At 48.0% G+C, this 22518-nt stretch overlaps 1 protein-coding gene across 1 annotated transcript in view; it reads left to right on the top strand.

Annotated features, from left to right (window-relative positions):
* Positions 1–22283, top strand: part of PLXDC1 (plexin domain containing 1) — a gene marked incomplete at its 5' end in the record, with an annotated part of 35535 nt that extends 13252 nt beyond the window's left edge. The window contains 7 exons of the mRNA XM_083877819.1: positions 1425–1520; positions 5285–5366; positions 10609–10666; positions 13374–13527; positions 17868–17903; positions 19053–19207; positions 21816–22283. Of these exons, the coding sequence (XP_083733945.1) occupies positions 1425–1520; positions 5285–5366; positions 10609–10666; positions 13374–13527; positions 17868–17903; positions 19053–19207; positions 21816–21929 (695 nt within the window). The 3' untranslated portion in view covers positions 21930–22283. The remainder of the gene's footprint in view (positions 1–1424; positions 1521–5284; positions 5367–10608; positions 10667–13373; positions 13528–17867; positions 17904–19052; positions 19208–21815) is intronic.
* Between the last annotated feature and the right edge of the window lie 235 nt (positions 22284–22518).

A 22518-nucleotide genomic window follows, 5' to 3' on the forward strand; every position in this document is an offset into this window, starting at 1 on the left:
CACGGCCAGAGGCAGGAGGTTTTTTTGGGGAAGCAGCTGCAGGAGCCCCGGGGAGCTCCGGGGAGGCTCCAGCCCATGAGTCAGAGCCGGGTGATGTTTGTTTGGAGCTTGTTTGGGAGCGGAGCGGCCCCTCCCCGGCTCCTCTGGCCGGACAGAGGGGCAGGGCGAGCTCCAGACTCCTCCGGGCACAGCAGGAGAGCGAATAGTCAAATACAGTATTGAAGTACAGTAAAAGTGAATTTGGGAAGTGGCATCATGGAATGGTTTGGGTTGGAAGGGACCTCAGAGCCCCTCCAGTGCCATCCCTGTCATGGGCAGGGCCACCTCTCACTGTCCCAGGCAGTGTCACCTCCCACTGTCCCCTGGGCAGGGTCACCTCTCACTGTCCTGGACAGGGTCACCTCTGTCCCTGGGCAGGGTCACCCCTCACTGTCCCTGGGCAGAGTCACCTCTCACTGTTCTGGGCAGGGTCACCCCTCACTGTCCCTGGGTCACTGTCCTGGGCAGGGTCACCTCTCACTGTTCTGGGCAGGGTCACCTCCCACTGTCCCTGGGTCACTGTCCCTGGGCAGGGTCACCTCTCACTGTTCTGGGCAGGGTCACCTCCCACTGTCCCTGGGTCACTGTCCCTGGGCAGGGTCACCTCTCACTGTTCTGGGCAGGGTCACCTCCCACTGTCCCCTGGGTCACTGTCCCCTGGGCAGGGTCACCTCTCACTGTCCCCAGGCAGGGTCACCCCTCACTGTCCCTGGGTCACTGTCCATGGGCAGAGTCACCTCCCACTGTCCCTGGGTCACTGTCCCCTGGGCAGGGTCACCTCTCACTGTCCCTTAACAGGGTCACCTCCCTCTGTCCCTGGGCAGGGTCACCTCTCACTGTCCCTGGGTTGCTGTCCCCTGGGCAGTGTCACCTCCCACTGTCCCTGGGCAGGGTCACTTTCCACTGTCCCTGGGCAGGGTCACTTCCCACTGTCCCTGGGCAGGGTCACCTTCCACTATCCTGAGCAGGGTCACCTCTCACTGTCCCTGGGCAGGGTCACCTTCCACTATCCTGAGCAGGGTCACCTCTCACTGTCCCTTAACAGGGTCACCTCCCACTGTCCCCAGGCAGAGTCACCTCCCTCCATCCCTGGGCAGGGTCACCTCTCATTGTCCCCTGAACAGTGCCACCTCTCATTGTCCCCTGAGCAGTGTTACCTCTCACTGTCCCTGGGCAGGGTCACCCCTCACTGTCCCTGGGTCACTGTCCCTGGTCAGGGTCACCTCCCCCTGTCCCCACCTGACCTGGGGCACTTCCAGGTGTCCCTGGCACCCCCCAGCCCCCCAGAGCCCACACCTGGGGCCACTTTTCCCTCCAGAGGCGGGTGTTTCCAGCCCTGCCCAGGGCAGGGTTTAGCCCTCTCTAAAGCCCAGGCTCGGTTGCAGAGTCCCGGCGCAGGACGATCTACGAGTACCACCGTGTGGAGCTGGACACCAGCAGGATCAGCAGCCTGTCGGCCGTGGAGTTCACCCCTCTGCCCAGTGAGTCCCCCAGTGCTTTTCTCACCCAAAATTTTCCCCAAAAACCACAGCAGACCCCGGGTTCCAGCCCAAGGGGCAGCCAAAGGTGGGAGGGTGATGCTGCTCATCTCCTGGGGGTGCCTTGGGAAGGCTGAGCTGGAACAGAGACTGGACAGAGCTGGGAATAAATCAGATTTTGATTGAAAGGCCTTTAAGATATGCCTTGGGCAGGGCAAGAGGCTGGCCAGGGCTACACGCAGGATGGACCAAAATGGACACAAAATGGTCACAGAATGGTCACAAAATGGACCTGAAACGGTCAAAAAATGAACCAAAAATGGTCACAAAATGGTCACAAAATGGACCCAAAATAACACAAAATTAACCCAAAACAGTAAAAAAATGGACCCAAAATGGACCCCAAATGGTCACAAAATTAACCCAAAACAGTAAAAAAATGGACCCAAAATGGTCACAAAATGGTCACAAAATGGACCCAAAATGGGCCTAAAATGGACCCAAAATGTCACAAAATGGACCCCAAATGGTCACAAAATAGACCCAAAATGGGCCCCAAATGGTCACAAAATGGACCCAAAATGGACCTAAAATGGTCACAAAATGGGCCCAAAATAGACCCCAAATGGTCACTAAATGGTCACTAAATGGCTGACCGGTCACCAGGTCTCACACTTTTATCAGTTTTGGTCCATTTGCATATCGGGGTTAATTGTCCAATTCCAGCTCCAGGCTGTGAGGTCCCAACCTTCTTGTCCCTCCCTCCAGCCCACCCTTGTTTGTGCTTTTGGGCCTGAGAGTTGTCCTTGGTGTGCAGCAGGAAAAGGGTTTGTTTTGTGTCCCTGCTGTGTGCAGAGCTGAGTGACACTGACTGTGAGCTCAGAGCTGCACCCCTGGCCACCACAGACACATCAAATACATAAAAATTAAAACTTGAGGCATCACTGGGGTTTGGGGTCTGTGGAGTTGGGGAGGGAGGGGGTGATGTCAGCAGGGAGCAGCTCAGCCCCACCCTGGGGTCCCCAAGGAGCAGCTCAGCCCCACCCTGGGGTCCCCAAGGAGCAGCTCAGCCCATTCTGGGGTCCCCAAGGAGCAGTTCAGTCTGTCCTGGGGTCCCCAGCTGTCCCTGAACCTCTCCCACCTCCAGCCCTGCCTGGATGGATCCGGGATGATCTCAGCATCACCCTGAGCCAGCAGAAATCCCAAACCCCAGTGTTTGCTCAGCCTGAGCCAGCAGAAATCCCAAACCCCCGTGTTTGGTGAGGTCTGAGCCAGCAGAAATCCCAAACCCCCGTGTTTGGTGAGGTCTGAGCCAGCAGAAATCCCAAACCCCAGTGTTTGGTGAGGCCTGAGCCAGCAGAAATCCCAAACCCCAATGTTTGCCAGCCCAGCTCGGGATGAAGCCCAGGAAAGGATCTGCAGGAAATTCCCTCTGCTCAGAGGTGCCCAGAAAGGGACAAGGACGGTGGTGGCAGCCACAATGTGACCCTGGGGGACACACGCAGTCCTTGGCTCCGTCCCTCCCTCCCTCCCTGCACTCACAGCTCCAACCCCAAATCCCTTCTCCTCCATCTCTCCAGCTGATGTTGCTGGACACCGCCTCACTCCAGGCTCTCCAAGACATTTCCAACTCCTCCACACCCATTTGGGATTTCTGGGAGGTGCCTCCAGTGGGTTTTTGGCAGCTCCATCCAAGGACAGGCGGGCACAGCCGCCTCAAATCTGGGGTGAGAGCGAATCTGCTGCAGAGACAACCGGGGGCTGCAGCAAACGCCCTCCCCGGGGTGTCCTGGTGACAATTTTAGCAGCAGGCAGAACATAAATAACCATTTCTCAAGAACTCTCTGGTTTTTGTTTTTTTTTTTACTGTTGGAGGTTGGTTTGGGTTTTTTTTTCTGTTTTTTTCCTCCAGCAGCTCAGGGAGGTGGAGGACACACAGAGAACCAGCCTCTGATGGTCCTTTTAGGGGGTTCAATTTTTAGCCTTATTTTTTTTGGGTGGGTCAGAAGAGAGGGATTTAAGCTCTGCCTGGCCTCTGCCATTCAGGGCCTGGTTAAAATTCCTCCTTTCCTCAAATTTTTTTGGCATCTAAGCCCTTCCTGGCCACCTTTTCCAGACCCAATGTTGGTGCTGTTTGAGCAGCAGAGTCCCTGCACAGCCCTGGGGGGGTTCAGCTCCTTCCCCCTGAGATAAAAACAAGAAATGGCAAAAATTCCTGGCTGTGCTTTTGTTGCTATAGGACACGAAAATGAACAACACTGAGATAGTTTATTTTTGACCTTGATTTATATAAATTTTGGATAGTGACCACAGATTGGACACCTCTCCAACCACACTGCCCAAACTAGAAGTCTGTCAATTGTCCCTCCATCACTTTGTTTGCTTGAAAATCTGTGAGAAACTCCACGACAAAAACACAAACATCAGGAGGCTGAAAAAGATCAGGATGACACATTTTAATTCCCAGTGAAACGAAACAGGAAGAGTTGGGAGCCCGAAGAGTTGGGAGCCCAAATTGTTGGGAAGGAGCTGCTCCCTTTGTTTCCCATTCAGGTTGGGTTGGACACTCAGGGCTTGGTGCTGCCTGTGGGAGTCCAGGGGATCCCTCTGGGCACCCTGGATGGTCACAGACCTCAGCAGAGGGGTCTGGGACACAAGAAAAAGGGTCTGGGGTCTGTCCTGGGGGGTTTGAGACCCTGGCACAGAGCCCAGGAGGACACAGGCTTTGACTTCAGTCTGTGGAAAAAAGGCTTCTCACATTGAGAGAAGAATTACAAGTCACAAAGGTGTGCAAACAGCAGTTTAGCACAGCACAGAGTGGAAAATTCTTGTAGTTTTGGGGATTCTTGGAATGGAGGTGAATGGGGAACAAGGTGGAGGATTTAGGGTGATGCCCTGGGTTCTTCTTGTTCTCCTTTGTCCATCTCCTGCAGTGACAGGAGTACAAAGTAGTTTAAGGCGATTGAGTCAGAGTAGAAATGACCCCTTTAGTGTAGGTAATAAGCATTGGTATGAAATTGTAAATAATAAACACGTAATTATCTGTATAAGAGGTACAACCTCCCATCACAGGGGGAGTCACATCGTGTCCGAGCTGCTGTGACCATCTCAGCTGGACACAAAGAAAATTGTAAGATAAGAATTAAAAAACACACGAGAAACCCAAAAAAACCCCAAGAGCTTGAAGACTCAGAGCCCTCAGAGGGCAAAAAAGACTCTCTCGAAGCACCAACCTGAATCTTGGGTGAAAAGAGAAACCAAACCCGGGACTGCCCAAAGCTCCAGCTCCCTGCAGCTGCTCCCTGTGCCCTGCAAATGCTGGCAGATGTTGGCAGAGGTTGGCAGACATTGGCAGATGCTGACAGATGTTGGCAGACGTTGGCAGATGTTGGCAGATGCTGGCAGACGTTGGCAGATGCTGGCAGATGCTGACAGATGTTGGCAGATGCTGACAGATGTTGGCAGACGCTGGCAGATGTTGGCAGATGCTGGCAGACGTTGGCAGATGTTGGCAGATGCTGGCAGACATTGGCAGATGCTGACAAATGCTGACAGATGTTGGCAGACGCTGGCAGATGTTGGCAGATGCTGACAGATGTTGGCAGACGCTGGCAGATGTTGGCAGATGCTGACAGATGTTGGCAGACATTGGCAGACATTGGCAGATGCTGACAGATGCTGACAGATGCTGACAGATGTTTGCAGATGTTGGCAGATGCTGACAGATGTTGACACCTGCCCCGAGCTGTCTCCTCTCTGTTTTGCAGCCTGCCTGCAGCACCAGAGCTGTGAAATGTGTGTGAGCTCCGAGCTGACCTTCAACTGCAGCTGGTGCCACGTCCTGCAGAGGTACCGGCCCTGGGGCTGGGGTGGTGTTTCTATCATTGTTCCTGGTTTATTTTTATTATTTGTTATAAATGTTTTAATTGTTTTTATGTAAAAATAGAATATCTTTTATTATTTTGAATGGTTAATATTAAAGAAAAATATTTAATAATACAAATATGACAATATATACTATGTATTGTTATATTTAATGTGTATAAGATATATTTATATATAATATATATTATATATTTTTATATATTATATTTATATATAATATATATAAATATATAATATTAAAATATTTGTATATTATATAAAAGAATTTTTATATAATATATATAATATATATTTATATATAACATAAAAATATTTGGATATAATATATATGAGTATTTTTATATAATGTATGAAATATATATTATATATAAGTATATGTAATATGCATGACAAATATATAATAATGTATTTTTATATAATACATATTATGTTTTAATATACAATTTAATATTTATTTTTATATGTAATATATTTTTAAATATATATTATATACATTATATAGATAATATTAGATAATATAATATATCTATATATAGAGATATATAATATTTATCTATATTATATATATAATATATATCTTTATTATATATAGATATATCATATATCTATATAATAATATAGATATCTCTATATAATATAGATAATATAATATATATAGATATCTCTATATAATATAGATGATATAATATATATAGGTATATATTATATTACATTATATAGATAATAGATAATATATAATTCAAAAAATAATTATATATTTAAATATTTAATATTTGTATTTTACTATTAATATTTTAAAATTATAAGCATCTTAATATTTTATTATTATATTACATACTTTTATTTTTATAAAAATACATTTAATTATTTTATTTTAAAATTTTATATTATTTATTTTTATTATTTCTCCCATTTTTGCTGCTTATTTTGGGGTTGCTGTGGTGCTGCCCTTGGCCCCACAGTCACAGCGAAACCACGAGCTGCTCTCCAGTTCCAAGCCACTCCAAGGCTGCATTTCCTGGGGTTGTTTTACCCTGGAACAAGCTGGGACCTGAGGCAGGACTCAGATTTTTATCAATGAGCTTCAAACAGGGGAAAACTCATCCTGGGCTCAGTGGGGGTGCAGGGCTGGGAGGGCTCCAGGGAGGTGACAACGTTGGGGACACTCCTCTGTGTGGGGAGTGAAAATTCCTGATTTTTTTTAGAGGATTTGGAGCTGTCCCTGCTCTCCTCCAGCTCGGGCAGGGCTTTATCAGGAGGTTTTTAATGAGATTGAGCTGGAGGGTTTATTGAGAGCTGGTGGCAGGGGAGGGGACCCAGTGACACAAAAACTGTGCCGTGGAAACCCCGCCCGGCTGGGGACACCTCCCTGTCCCCTGGGCCACCCCAGGGTGACACCGCGTCCCTGGGACGCCCCTGAGGCAGGGAGGGGACAATTGGAGGTGCCCTGAGCCACCCCAAAGTGACACCCAGTCCCTGGGACACCCCTGAGGCAGGGAGGGGACATTTGGAGGTGACATTTGGAGGTGACAGTGGCTCTGTGGGGAGGTGACAGAGTCATTCTGGTGAGCCCAGGAGTGGCTTTGGGGACAAAAGTCCAGCCTGGGGACAGCAGGTTTGTCTGGATCTGTTTTGGGCTGAGCCCCGTTCAGACTATTCCCTGTCCCATAAGGTGACAGGGAGGTGACATTTGGAGGTGACATTTGGAGGTGACATTTGGAGGTGACAGTGGCCAGGTGGGAAGGTGACATTGTCATTCTGGTGAGCCCAGGAGTGCCTTTGGGAACAAAACTCCAGCCTGGGCTGGGTTTGTCTGGGTCTGGTTTAGGCTGAGCCCCATTCAGACCCTTCCCTGTCCCATAAGGTGACAGGGAGGTGACATTTGGAGGTGACATTTGGAGGTGACATTTGGAGGTGACAGTGTCATTCTGGTGAGCCCAGGAGTGGCTTTGAGGACAAAACTCCAGCCTGGGTTGGGTTTTTCTGGGCTTGGTTTGGGCTGAGCCCCGTTCAGACCCTTCCCTGCCTCATAAAATGGGATTTTATCAGAGTGTGGGAATGGTTGGGGTTGGAAACGGACCTTAAATCCCCTCCAGTGCCAGCCCTGCCATGGCAGGGACCCCTCCCACTGCCCCAGGGACCCCTCCCACTGCCCCAGGGACCCCTCCCACTGCCCCAGGGACCCCGCCCACTGCCCCTGGGACCCCTCCCACTGTCCCTGGGTGCTCCAAACTGTCCTGGGACACTTCCAGAGATCCAGGGGCAGCCACAGCTCCTCTGGACACCCCTTTATTCCCTTAAGTATCTCCTTATATCCCTTTAGCTCACCCTTTGAATATCCCTTTATTCCCTTGGGATAACCCTTTATTTCCTTGGGATATCCCCTTATTACCTTTAGCTATCCCTTTAGGTAACCCTTTATTTATTATAAACCCATTATTTATTATAAACCCTTTATTATTATTTAGATATCCCTTTGGATATCCTTTATTCCTTTTTTTTCCCTTTAACTATCCCTTTAGGTGATCCTTTATTATTTATAAACCCTTTATTTATTATAAATGCATTATTTATTATAAACCCATTATTTATTATTTAGATATCCCTTTGGATATCCCTTTATTTCCTTGGAATATCCCTTGAGATATTCCTTTATTTCCTTTGGCTATCCCTTTATTCCCTTTAGGTAACCCTTTATTCCTTTCTGATATCCCTTTATTCCCTTTGGACACCCTTTCCCCTCTCCCTTTATTCCCATTTTTCCCTTTCCCCAGGGAGGAATTCCTTCCCCAAATCCCAATCCCAACCCTCTTGTAGTTTTAACCCTTTTTATTCACCCTTTAACCCTTTTATTCACCCTCCAAAGCTCCAGCTGTTGCTGTTGTTTGCTCAGAGCCCTCCCAGCTCTCTCCCAAACACTGAAATCTTTAATTTTTGCCTCTCCCAAACCCATAATTGTGTTAAATTGGACTCCAACCAACTCTCAGCTGACGTTCCTCTGTGGTTTCTCCTTTCCCCAGGGGGTAACTCAGGATTTTCAGGGTCAGGTTTGGGGTTTTGGCCCTGGCTGAGCCTTCCCGGGGTCAGAGCAGGGAATTCTCGCCCTGGGCTGGTTTTCCCTGCTGTCATCCAGAATCTTCCTGTGCAGATGTTGTTGGAGGGAGCCCAGATGTTGGAGTTTTGTGGTTTTGTTTCTCCAAATCAGCCCAGCCTGATTTCCAAACCCATCATCATTTGGGAACTCGTTTCCAGTTCCATTTCTGTCCCGTCCAGTGGCGTTGCCAAGTCTCTGTCATGGGTTGAAACTGTATTTTTTTTTTTTTTTTTTTTTTTTTTGCTTTAGAATTTTTTAGAAAGGACAGAATATTTTAGAAAGGACATTTTTTTAGAAAAAAAAGAGGGGGACAGGTTTTGGGTTGACATGCAGTTCTGACTGCTCAGAAAACAGAAAATTACTTTTGGTCGTAATTATATAAAAATTGAAGTTGAGTTGGAGACTTTTTGTTTGTTTGTTTTAAGTTGAGTTAAAGTGAGTTTAAAAAAAATTCCTTGGAGTTGTTTTGTTGTTGTTGTTGTTGTTGTTGTTGTTTTTAAACAATTAATTTTTAAAAAGTACCACCCCAAATCTGTAAAATCCACAGCTCGTAATTGTAATTAGTCATAGAAATAATTGTAATTAAATAGTCACAGCCCATAATTGTAATTAAATAGTCAAAGCTACTATATAGAAAATATATATATAAATATATATCTATAATATAGGTATATAGATATAAAAATTTCATAACTACAAAAGTCCCTTTTGTATGAAAGTTACCAAACAATGAGAGTAACTTCTCTCTCTCAAATAAAAAACTGAATAAAAAAACTGTTTTATGAGTGGAACTGACCTAAAGTTCTGAGTTTTGCCTCTTTATTTTATTTGTAGAAAATTAACAGTTTGTAGTGAGAGAAAGGGTTGGGTTTAGAAATTAATTTGTGGGTAATTTTTATTTTCTAATTTTCTTCTCTTAGTTTAGTATGTTACTAAAATCTATATAATATATATTATATATTCTATAATATATATTATATATTATATAATATATAATATATAATATAGAATATAGAATATAGAATATGTAATATATATTTATAATTTTTTATTATATTTATATCTACTAGATAGATAGATAGATAGACATAGATAGAATATATATATTTTTATATATATTTTATATATATATATATTTTATATTTTTTTTTTTTGGGTTTTTCCCTTCTCCTTTTCCCTTGCTCCTGATCCTTTTCCTTCTCTGGAAAAAGGGGAATATTTGGGTTTATTTCTGATCCTTTTATTTTGGTAGTTGGATTTATTTGTTTATTGTTTTGGTGGTTTTTATTAGTTTTATTTTTTTTGGGCACATGGGGATTATATGGTGGATTTTTACAGGTAGCTTTATTTATTATTTGGCAATTTTTTTTAGTTTTTAGTAGTTTAAATTTATTTTTTTACTTTGCTAATTAGGTTTTTTTACTTTTAAAATTATTTTTATAGAGTATTGGTCACTATGAATTATTTGGTCACTAATTATTGAATATTTATTGTATTGGTCACTATAATGAATTAGAGCTTTGGTTACTTTACTTATTTTTAGAAATATTTAGGGTTAATTGAACAATTTTGAGTTTAGCGAATTGATTTGATTTATTTATTTTATTTTATTTTATTTTGATTTTATTTTTTAGTAATTTGTGCAATTTGTTGTGTGGGACTTTATATGGCCATTCTTGACTTTTGTTTTATTTTCATAAGGCGACAAAAACAATTTGTAAATATTTTAAAAATTGTAAAAAATTTTTTAAAAATAATTTTAACCTTTTTTTGTGTGTTTTTTTTGTTTGTTTGTTTTTTGTTTGGTTGGGGTTTTTTTTGTTTGTTTTGGTTTTTTGGTTTTTTTGGGGTTTTTCTGGGGTTTTTCTGGGGGTTTTTTTGTGGGTTTTTTTTTTGTTTGTTTGTTTGGTTTTGTTTTTTTTTTTTTTTTTTTTTTTTTTTTTTTTTTTGTGTGTGGTTTTTTTTTTGGCTGGCAGTTCATTACACAGTGGAGCTTTTTTAGGCTGTGTTATTTGTTTTAGGGGGATTTTTTTAGGTTTTGTTTTAGTTTTTTTTTTAATCCACCCTCATTACCTGGCCCTGGATAATCCTGATTTTCCCTTTCCCCCACAGGTGCTCCAGTGGCTTTGACCGGTACAGGCAGGAGTGGCTGAGCTACGGCTGTGGCCAGGTGAGCCCAGAAATCCCCAACCCCAGTCCCAATCCTAATCCCAACCCCAATCCCAACCCCAATCCCAATCCTAATCCCAATCCCAATCCCAATCCCAACCCCAATCCCAATCCCAATCCCAATCCCAACCCCAACCCCAATCCCAATCCCAACCCCAACCCCAATCCCATCCCCAACCCCAATCCCAACCCCAACCCCAATCCCAACCCCAACCCCAATCCCATCCCCAACCCCATCCCCAACCCCAACCCCAACCCCAACCCCAACCCCAATCCCAACCCCAATCCCAACCCCAACCCCAATCCCATCCCCAACCCCAATCCCAACCCCAACCCCAATCCCAACCCCAATCCCAATCCCAACCCCAATCCCAATCCAATTCCAACCCCATCCCCAACCCCAACCCCAACCCCAACCCCAATCCCAATCCCAATCCCAACCCCAACCCCAATCCCTGGGGCTGGAATGGGGCTGGGCCACGGGAAAATCCATAACCCAGGTCAGAAAAGGGAATGTTGGACTCTGTGTGAGCCGCTCTGTGTGTTCTGGGGCAGACTGAGCATCCCTTGGGATTTCTCTTTGGATATTCTTGGGATTTCTCTTTGTTCCTTTTAAATATTCCTTGGGATTTCCCTTTGTTCCCTTAGATATCCCTTGGGATTTCCTTGTGTTCCCTTTATATATTCCTTGGGATTTCCCTCTGCTCCTTTTAAGTATTCCTTGGGATTTCCCTTGGATCTCTTTAGATATTCTTTTATTCCTCTTGGATTTCCATTTGTTCCCTTTAGATATTCCTTTATACCCTTTGGATTTACCTTTATTCCCTTTAGATATTCCTTAGGATTTCCCTTTGCTCCCTGTAGATATCCCTTTGGATATTCCTTTATTCCCCCTGGGATTTCTCTTTATTCCCTTTGGATTTCCCTTTGGATTTCCTTTATTGTCTTTGGATTTCCCTTTATTTCCTCTAGATAACCTTTGGGATATCCCTTTGTTCCTTTTATATATCCCTTTATTCCCTTGGGATTTCCCTTTGGATTTCCTTTATTCCCTTTGGATAACCCTTGGGATTTCCCTTTAGATATTCCTTTATTCCCTTTGGATTTCCCTCTGTATCCCTTTTTTCCCTTTAGATACCCCTGTATTCCCTTTAGATACCCCTTTGGATTTCCCTTTATTCCCTTAAGTATCTCTTTATATCCCTTTATTCCCTTGGGATAACCCTTTGGGATATTCCTTTATTCCCTTTAGATAACCCTTGGGATTTCCCTTTAGATATTCTGTTATTACCTCTGGATTTCCCTTTAAATATTCCTTTATTCCCTTTGGATTCCCCTTTGTATCCCTTTTTTTTCCCCTTGGGATATCCCTTTATTCCCTTTATTCCCTTTATTCCCTTTGGATATTCCTTTATTCCTTTTGGATATTCATTTATTCCCTTGGATTAATTCTTTATTCCCTTGGATATCCCTTTATTCCCTTTATTCCCTTTATTCCCTTTGGATATCCCTATATTTCCTTGGGATAATTCTTTATTCCCTTGGGATATCCCCTTTATCCCTTTAGATATCCCTTTATCCCAATTGGAAATCCTTTATTCCCTTTGGACACCGTTCCCCTCTCCCCCCATTCCATTTCCCCCTTTATTCCGTTATTCCTCCTGCCTCCCGGAGCGTGACTCTTACTCACTGCAGGCAGGAAGGAACGAGCCCTGTTTGTGTCCCTGGGAGCAAAAATTATCCCACAACCAAACATCTGCTTCTGCTTTGCCCTTTGCTCTTTTTTTTTTTTCCTTTTTTTTTTTTTTCCTTGTTTCTGTGGTTTGTTTTGTTTTTGTTTGCTTCGATTTTGATGGGGTTTTGTTGGTTTGTTTGGGTTTTTGTTTATTTGGGGTTTTGTTTGGGGATTTTTTATTTTTTATTTTGGTTTTGTGTGTTTTTTAATGGTTTGGTTTGTGGGGGTTTGGGGTTTTTTTGGTTGGTTTTTTTGTTTGTTTGTTTTGTTTTATTTGTGGGGTTTTTGTTTTGTTTCTTTTCTTCTTTTCTTGGGTTTTGGGGTTTTTGGGGGTTCCTTTCCTTTCCTTTCCTTTCCTTTCTTTCCTTTCCTTTCCTTTCCTTTCTTTCCTTTCCCTTTCCTTTCCTTTCCTTTCCTTTCCTTTCCTTTCCTTTCCTTTCCTTTCCTTTCTTTCCTTTCCTTTCCTTTCCTTTCCTTTCCTTTCCTTTCCTTTCCTTTCCTTTCCTTTCCTTTCCTTTCCTTTCCTTTCCTTTCCTTTCCTTTCCTTTCCTTTCCTTTTCCTTTCCTTTCCTTTCCTTCCTTTCCTTTCCTTTCCTTTCCTTTCCTTTCCTTTCCTTTCCTTTCCTTTCCTTTCCTTTCCTTTCCTTTCCTTTCCTTTCCTTTCCTTTCCTTTCCTTTCCTTGGGTTTTGGGTTTGTTGGTGGTATTTTTTACTGATTTTATTCCACTTTCCTCCTGAAAACTCATCTTTATTTCCTATCAACCACATGAACAGCAAATTTTCCTCTGGAATATTTCCACATGGAGCTCACCAGACCCTTCTGAGCTCACCCCGAGCTGCACAAAGCTCAGATTTGTCCCAAATTTCCCTCCTCCGGGTCACTCCTGGCCTCTGTGGGAGGCAGAGCCCTGCTGGAATTCCTGCTGGAGGGGAAAAAACAGCTCCAAATTCTCCTTTTTTCCTTTTTTTCCAGTCGGATGAACAGACCTGTGAGGATTTAGCGGAGGGCGGTCACTACTCGGCGTCCCCAGACAGCTCCGTGTCCCCTCCAGGCCGGGATGTCACCGAGGTCATCGATGTCACCTCCCCCTCGGGCTCGTCCTTCCTCGACAGCCTCACCACGGAGGGTGGGTCACCCTGGGGTGCCACTGGGTGGGTGACCCTGAGCCCTGGACAGGTGACATCCCATCCCTGAGCCCTGGACAGGTGATGTCCCATCCCTGAGCCCTGGACAGGTGATCCTGAGCCCTGGACAGGTGATGTCCCATCCCTGAGCCCTGGACAGGTGATCCTGAGCCCTGGACAGGTGATGTCCCCATTCCTGAGCCCTGGACAGGTGATCCTGAGCCCTGGACAGGTGATGTCCCCATCCCTCGTCCCTGGACAGGTGATGTCCCCATCCTTGAGCCCTGGACAAGTTATCCCTGGTCCCTGGGAAGGTGACCCTGCACCCCTGAGCCCTGGGACAGGTGATGTCCCCATCCCTGGTCCCTGGACAGGTGATCCTGAGCCCTGGACAGGTGATGTCCCCATCCCTGGTCCCTGGACAGGTGATCCTGAGCCCTGGACAGGTGATGTCCCCATCCCTGAGCCTGGACAGGTGATCCTGAGCCTGGACAGGTGATGTCCCCATCCCTGGTCCCTGGACAGGTGATCCTGAGCCCTGGACAGGTGATGTCCCCATCCCTGAGCCCTGGACAGGTGATGTCCCCATCCCTGAGCCCTGGGACAGGTGATCCTGAGCCCTGGACAGGTGATGTCCCCATCCCTGAGCCCTGGATAGGTGACATCCCATCCCTGAGCCCTGGACAGGTGACCCTGCACCACTGAGCCCTGGACAGGGGATCCCTGATCCCTGAGAAGGTGACCCCATCCCTGATCCCAATCCCTGGGACGATGATTCCTCATCTCTGGGACAAGTGATCCCCCCCCCCATCCCTGATCCCTGGAAAAGTGATTCCCCCCATCCCTGATCCTGATCCCTGGGCAGGTTTTTCACTGCCTCCAAAAGCAAATTCAAATGAAAACCAGGAGCAGATGGGTTTGGAGCAGAGTCCTGGAATGGTTTGGGTTGGAAAGGAGCTCAAATCCCTCCCAGGGACAGCCCCACTGTCCCAGGCTGCTCCAAACCCCAATGTCCAGCCTGGCCTGGGGCACTCCAGGGATCCAGGGGCAGCCACAGCTGCTCTGGGAATCCCAGCCCAGCCCCTCCTCACCCTCCCGGGCAGGAATTCCTGCCCCAAATCCCCTCCTGAGCCCATTTCTCCACCTGCCACACCTGGATCTGTAAAGCTCTGGGATCCAGAAGGATTTGGGGTTGGGAGGGAGCTCAGAGCTGATCCCATCCCCAGGGCAGGGACAGTCCCAGTCCCCAGGGCGCCCCAAGGCCGTCCCTGGGCAGGGATGGGAACGGGGGATGATGGAAAGGGGAGAGAAGGGCAGCCAGGAGGGGACCCCTGGGGGGCTGAGGAAGAGCTTTGGGGTTTTCCAGCTTTTTTACCCTTTTGTGGAGGTCAGCAAAGCCACCAGGGCCTGGGGGGCAGAATTTAGGGTCCTAAAGGGGTCAGTCCTGGAGAGAGTTTGGGATCTCACTGGGCTGGAATTTCTCCGGGCTGGGATTTCTCTGGGCTCAGGATTTCACTGGGTTTGGGATTTCCCTGCATTTGGGATTTCTCTGGGCTGGGATTTCTCTGGTTTGGGATTTCTCTGAGCTGGGATTTCTCTGGGCTCGAGATTTCACTGGGTTTGGGATCTCACTGAGTTTAGGATTTCATTGGGCTGGGATCTCACTGGGTTTAGGATTTCTCTGTGTTTAGGATTTTCCCTGGTGTCTCAAGGCTTCCAGCACTCCCAGCCTGGAATTCCCGTGCTGCTCCCCCTCCTCTCGGGAATTCTGCTCCACCAAAATCCTCCCCGGAGACCCCCCCGAGTCCCAAAGCTCCACAATCCCATTAACGGGGTCCGGCTCCGCCGATCCTGGCGCAGGGAGCGCCTCAATTCAGCCGCTTAATTGTCCCTAACGAGAAGTGTTAATTAGGATCAATAGAAAGGGGCGTTAATTATTGTCCTTCAGCGCCCGGATGGGGGAACGGAGCTCCAGGCAGGGCTGGCTCTGAGAGGAGCAATTAAAGGGAAGGGCTGGAGGGGCTGGAACTCCACCACCGGGATTGTTTTCCAGCCCTTCGCCGGTTCTTGGAAAACAAAAAAAAACAAGGATGAGAGGCTGAGTGTGACACAGCCAGGCGTGGAGTTGATTTGGGATCCTGGAAGGGAGAGGAGTGCAGCTGGAGGGAGGAGAGAGGGGGGACAGCAGGGGGGCAGCTGCACCAAGGGGGGGATCTGGCCCTCGGTGTCCTCTGGGTGTCCTCTTCCACCAGCCCAGATCCCTGGATGTGTGTCCTGTCCAACCAGCCCCAATCCCTGGTCCACATCCTTCCCACCAGCCCAGATTGCTGGATCCAACCCGGATCTCTGGATGTGTCCTGTCCAACCAGCCCAGATCCCTGGATCCAGCCCAGATCCCTGGATCCATGTCCTTCCCACCAGCCCAGATCCCTGGATCCAACCTGGATCTCTGGATGTGTCCTCTTCAACCAGCCCAAATCCCAGGATCCACATCCTTCCCACCAGCACAGATTTCTGGATCTGTGTCCTTCCCTGCCAGCCCAGATCCCTGGATCCAGCCCAGATCCCTGGATGTGCCCTGTCCAACCAGCCCAGATCCCTGGATCCAGCCCAGATTCCTGGGTCTGTGTCCTGTCCAACCAACCCAGCTCTCTGGATCCACATCCTCCCCACAAGCTCAGCAAGATGGATCCGTGTCCTTCCCTGCCAGCCCAGCTCCCTGGATCCACATTCTCCCACCATCCCAGATCCTGGATCCGTGTCCTCCTCACCGTCCCAGATCCTGGATCCGTGTCCTCCTCACCGTCCCAGATCCTGGATCCGTGTCCTTCCCATGCAGTCCAGTTCTGTGGATCCACCATCCTCCTCACCAGCCCAGATCCCTGGATCTGCCTCCACCCCACCAGCCCGGCCCTGTGGGTCTGTGTCTCCTCCAGCCAGCCCAGATCCTGGATCCTCATCCTTCCCACCAGCTCAGCAGAATGGATCTGCATCATCTCCTGCCAACCCACCTCCCTGGATCTGTGTCCTGTCCAACCATCCCAGCTTCTCTGGGAATCCCATCCCAGCCCCTCCCCACCCTCCCAGGCAGGAATTCCTTCCCAAAAATCCCCTCCTGAGCCCATTGCTCCATCTGCAACACCAGGATCTGTAAAAGTTCTGGGATCCCAGAAGGATTTGGGTTGGGAGGGACCTCAAGAGATCCCACCTCCCAGGATCCGTGTCCTCCCCACCATCTCCAATCCCTGGATCCATGTCCTCCCCATCCAGCCCTGTTTTTTGGCTCCACATCCTGCCCAGCCTTTCCAGCTCCTGGATCTGCTCCTGGAGCTCTGGAGCCCAGCCTGACTCATCAGCCTCGTGCTGGAGCTGCAGCCAGAGCAGGATTTGGGAGCCAAGCCCTGGGAATTGTGGATCAGGATTCCACCCCCGTGAGGACACTCATGTGGAGCCTATTGAGAGACAAACCTTGTCCAGTAGGTCTGGGTCCTTCCAGAACGAGCCAAGGAAAGGGGGTGGATTTTGAGCATCCCATGGATTTATTTGGGATGTTCTGGCTGCAAATTCCATGGGCTGGATGTGGACACTCAGTTCTGGATCCAAACTCTGACTGACCCCTTTTCTTCCCTTCCCTTCCCTTCCCTTCCCTTCCCTTCCCTTCCCTTCCCTTCCCTTCCCTTCCCTTCCCTTCCCTTCCCTTCCCTTCCCTTCCCTTCCCTTCCCTTCCCTTCCCTTCCCTTCCCTTCCCTTCCCTTCCCTTCCCTTCCCTTCCCTTCCCTTCCCTTCCCTTCCCTTCCCTTCCCTTCCCTTCCCTTCCCTTCCCTTCCCTTCCCTTCCCTTCCCTTCCCTTCCCTTCCCTGGGATTTTTGTGCCTCCTCAGTGAAGGAAAACCTCAATCCATGCCCTGGTTCTGTCCCTGAGGTGTTTTGGTTTATTCTGAAATCCTTTTCCCAGGGAATTTTCTGCAAACAGGAGAAATATTTTTGAAACTGTACCTTTGTCATTCATTCCTTTCCCCAGGAGGGATTTCTTGCTGTTCCTCTGCTCTGACCAATGGGAGTGAAGAGGTTTTGATTTTGTTTTCACCAGTCAAATTGTTCTGTGTGAAATGGGATAAAAGGGAGACACAGCCCAAAAATAAAAAAAGTCATTTTCAGCCTCCTGAAATCAGAGTTTGTGTCGTTGTGGTGTAAAACAGCATCAATACCTCCCTCAGTCACTGGGGTTTTCCAGGTTCCAGAGATTCCAAACTGCCCCAGATCCCGTCCCAGGGGAGGGAATTGGGAAGGATTTCACAGGAAATTCCCGATTTATTGGTTTTTTCCATGTTTTCTCCTTTCAGACGACACGAAGCTGAACCAGTTCACAGGAGGAGAAGGTAAGGCCTCCATCCCTCCACATAATTCCCATTATTCGCAATATTTTTATGGACACAAAACTATTTTTTTTTCTTTGAATTTCTCTGGTTGTGACATTAAAAAAACCCTATAAAATCCAACTATAAATAGAATAGGCTAAAAACAAAAATCTCAAAAAAAAAAAAAAAAAAAAATTCCCAAAAAAATTCTTTACTTCAATTAACTAAACTAACTGAAAACAAAACAATACAAAAAAAACTAAAAAAAAAAAAAAAATTGCCCAAAACCTTCTTTACTTTAATTAACTAAACTAACTAAAAATGACAAAAAAATCTCAAAAAAAATTCCAAAAAACTTCTTTACTTCAACTAATTAAACTAACTAAAGACAAAGAAAAAATTAAAAAAAAATCCAGAAAACTTTAACTAACTAAACCAACTATAACCAAAAAAACCTCAAAAAAATTCCCAAAAAACTTCTTTTCTTCAACTAACTAAACTAACTAAAAACAAACAAAAAAAATCTCAATAAAACTAAAAAAAAAAAGAAATTCCAAAAAACTTCTTTAGTTCAACTACCTAAGCTAACTAAAACCAAAACAAACAAAAAAAATCTCAAAAAAATCCAAAAAATTACTTTACTTCAAGAAAGTAAACTAAACTAACTAAAAATAAAAACAAAAAAATTTTCAAAAAAAAAATCCAAAAAATCTTATTTACTTAACTAACTAAACTAACTAAAAGCAAACAAAAATATCTTAAAAAAAACCAAAAAAAACCACACCACAAAACCAAAAAAAAAACCCCAAACGAAACCAAGCAAAACAAAAAAAAAAAACCCAAAAAACCCCAAAAACTCCTTTAGGAGGGACTTTTCCTCAATGTCCCCCCTGCTCTGATCAATGTGATTGAAGAGGTTTTACCTTTGTTTTCACCCATCAAATCGATCTGTGTGAAATAATATAAAAAAGAAACACATCCCAAAAATAAAAACCTCATTTTCACCCTCCTGAAATCAGAGTCTGCGTCATCATGGTATAAAACAGCATCAACAGCATGAAAAAATTGAATTAATTTTACACTTAGTTGACAATTAAACCCACAAACATGATAAAATTAATAATTAAAATCACGAATATTGATGAAATAATATTTTTTATTATTTTCCAGGCGCGGGGAGCAGCCTGAGCTGGCGGGGCTCCCCCGTCCCCACGGGCACCCTGGTGACCATCGTGGTGGCCGCGGTGCTGCTGGCCGGGCTGGGCCTGGCCGGGCTCTACATCGGCGTCCACCCCACGTCCGCGCCCGCGCTCTTCTTCCTGGAGGTCAGTGCGGGCTCGGCTCTGCCCGGGGGGTCAGAGGGCTGCCCGTGCTCCCCTGGGTCTGGCTCCTTCCCTGCAGCCCCTTTCCATGGATCCGTGTCCTTCCTTCCAGCCCACTTCCATGGATCTGTGTCCTTCCCTCCAGCCCCTTTCCATGGATCTGTGTCCTTCCCTCCAGCCCCTTTCCATGGATCCGTGTCCTTCCCTGCAGCCCCTTTCCATGGATCCGTGTCCTTCCCTCCAGCCCCTTTCCATGGATCCATGTCCTTCCCTCCAGCCCCTTTCCATGGATCCATGTCCTTCCCTCCAGCCCCTTTCCATGGATCTGTGTCCTTCCCTCCAGCCCAGATCCTGGATCCATGTCCTTCCCATCATCCCAAATCCCTGGATCTGTGTCCTTCCCTCCAGCCCAAATCCCTGGATCTGTGTCCTTCCCTCCAGCCCAGATCCTGGATCCATGTCCTTCCCAGCCATTCTAGTTCTATGGATCCACATTGTCTCAGCCATCCCAGATCCTGGGTCTGTGTCCTTCCCTCCAGCCCCTTTCCATGGATCCATGTCCTTCCCTCAACCCCACATCCCTGGATCCATGTCCTTCCCTCCATCCCAAATTCTGGATCTGTGTCCTTACCTCCATCCCAGATCCTGGATCTGTGTCCTTCCCTCCAGCCCAGATCCTGGATCCATGTTCTCCCCACAATCTCCAATCCCTGGATCCATGACCTTCATCACCATCCCAGATTTTGCATCTTTGTCCTTCCCACCATATCAAATCCCTGGATCTGTGTCCTTCCCATCCTCTCAGATCTCTATATCTGTGTCCTTCCCTCCATTCCAGATCCCTGGATCCATGTCCTTCCCAGCCAATCCAGATCCTTGTATCCATGTTCTCCTCACCATCCCAAATCCCTGGAACTGTGTCCTTCCCACCATCCCAGATCCTGGATCCGTGTCCTTCCCATCCTCCCACATCCCTGGATCTGTGTCCTTCCCACCATCTCAAATCCCTGGATCCGTGCCCTTCCCTCCATCTCAGATCCATGTCCTCCCCACCATCTCAAATCCCTGGATTCACGTCCTTCCCACCATCCCAGCCCCTGGATCCATGTCCTTCATCACCATCTCAAATCCTCGATCCATGACCTTCCCTCCATCCCAGATCCTGGATCCACATCCTTCCCACCATCCCAGATCCTGGATCCATGTCCTTCCCAGCCATTCCAGTTCTGTCGATCCACGTTGTCCTCAGTCAACCCAGATCCTGGATCCGTGTCCTTCCCTCCATCCCAAATCCCTGGATCAATGTCCTTCCCTCCAACCAGATCCTGGATCCATGTCCTTCCCTCCAGCCCAGATCTCTGGATCTGTGTCTTTCCCACCATCCCAGACCCTGGATCCTTGTCCTTCATCGCCATCTCCAATCCCTGGATCCATGTTGTTCTCACCATCCCAGATCCTGGATTTTTGTTCTTCCCACCATCCCAAATCCTGTATCCATGTCCTCCCCACCATCCCAGCCCCTGTATCTGTGTCCTGCCCATCCCTGTCCCACCCGACACTCCGGTGTGTCCCATCCCACCCGACACTCCGGTGTGTGTCCCATCCCACCCGACACTCCTGTGTGTCCCATCCCACCCGACACTCCGGTGTGTCCCATCCCACCCGACACTCCTGTGTGTCCCCCATCCCACCTGACACTCCGGTGTGTCCCATCCCACCCGACACTCCGGTGTGTGTCCCATCCCACCCGACACTCCGGTGTGTCCCATCCCACCCGACACTCCTGTGTGTCCCCCATCCCACCCGACACTCCGGTGTGTCCCATCCCACTCCACACTCTGGTGTGTCCCATCCCACCCGACACTCCGGTGTGTGTCCCATCCCACCCGACACTCTGGTGTGTCCATCCCACCCGACACTCCTGTGTGTCCCATCCCACCCGACACTCCTGTGTGTCCCATCCCACCCCACACTCCGGTGTGTCCCATCCCACCCGACACTCCAGTGTGTCCCATCCCACCCGACACTCCGGTGTGTGTCCCATCCCACCCGACACTCCGGTGTGTCCATCCCACCCGACACTCCAGTGTGTCCCATCCCACCCGACACTCCGGTGTGTCCCATCCCACCCGACACTCCGGTGTGTGTCCCATCCCACCCGACATTCCAATGTGTCCCGTCCCACCCGACACTCCGGTGTGTCCCATCCCACCCGACACTCCGGTGTGTCCTGTCCCATCCCACCCGACACTCCTGTGTGTCCCATCCCACCCGACACTCCTGTGTGTCCCATCCCACCCGACACTCCGGTGTGTGTCCCATCCCACCCGACACTCCGGTGTGTCCCATCCCACCCGACACTCCGGTGTGTGTCCCATCCCACCCCACACTCTGGTGTGTCCCATCCCACCCGACACTCCGGTGTGTCCCATCCCACCCGACACTCCGGTGTGTGTCCTGTCCCATCCCACCCCACACTCCGGTGTGTCCCATCCCACCCCACACTCCGGTGTGTCCCATCCCACCCGACACTCCGGTGTGTGTCCTGTCCCATCCCACCCCACACTCCGGTGTGTCCCATCCCAACATTCCGGTCTCGTCCCGTCCCCAGCGCCGGCGGCACCGCTGGCCCGCCATGAAATTCCGCCACGACCGCGCCTCCTACGCCGAGGTGGAGGCGGCCAGCCAGGAGAAGGAGGGGTTTGTGGAGGCCGAGCAGTGCTGAGGCTCCTCTGGGGATGACCAGGAATTCCAAGGAATCTCCAGGAATCCCCCAGGAATTCCCAGGAAACCAAGGAATCATCAGGAATCTTGAAGAATCTGAGGAATTTCCAGGAATCCCCAAGGAATCCCAAAGAATCCCAAGAAATCCTCCAGGAATTCCAAGGAATGACCAGGAATGCGCAGGAATCACCAGAAATCTCCAGGAAACCACAGGAAACTGAGGAATCCCGAGGAATGATCAGGAATCCTCAAGAATCCTCAGGAATCTCCAGGAATCATCCAGGAATCCCAAGAAATCCTCCAGGAATCCAAGGAATGACCAGGAATCATCAGGAATCCCAAGGAATCTCCAGGAATCCCACAGGAATCTCAAGGAATCCCCAGGAATCCCAGGAATCCCCAGGAATCTCCAAGGAATCCCCCAGGGTTGCCCAGGAATCCCAAGGAATCCCTCAGGAATCCCTCAGGAATCCCAAGGAATCCCCAAGAATCCCAAGGAATCTCAAGGAATGCTCAGGAATGTCCAGGAATCCCCCAGAATTCCCAATTTTTTTAAGGAATCCCAAGGAATCCCCAAGGAATCCCCAGGA

This window comes from Zosterops lateralis (genome assembly GCF_965231275.1).
Source record: "Zosterops lateralis genome assembly, chromosome: 24".
In the NCBI taxonomy this organism is placed as follows: Eukaryota; Metazoa; Chordata; class Aves; order Passeriformes; family Zosteropidae; genus Zosterops; species Zosterops lateralis.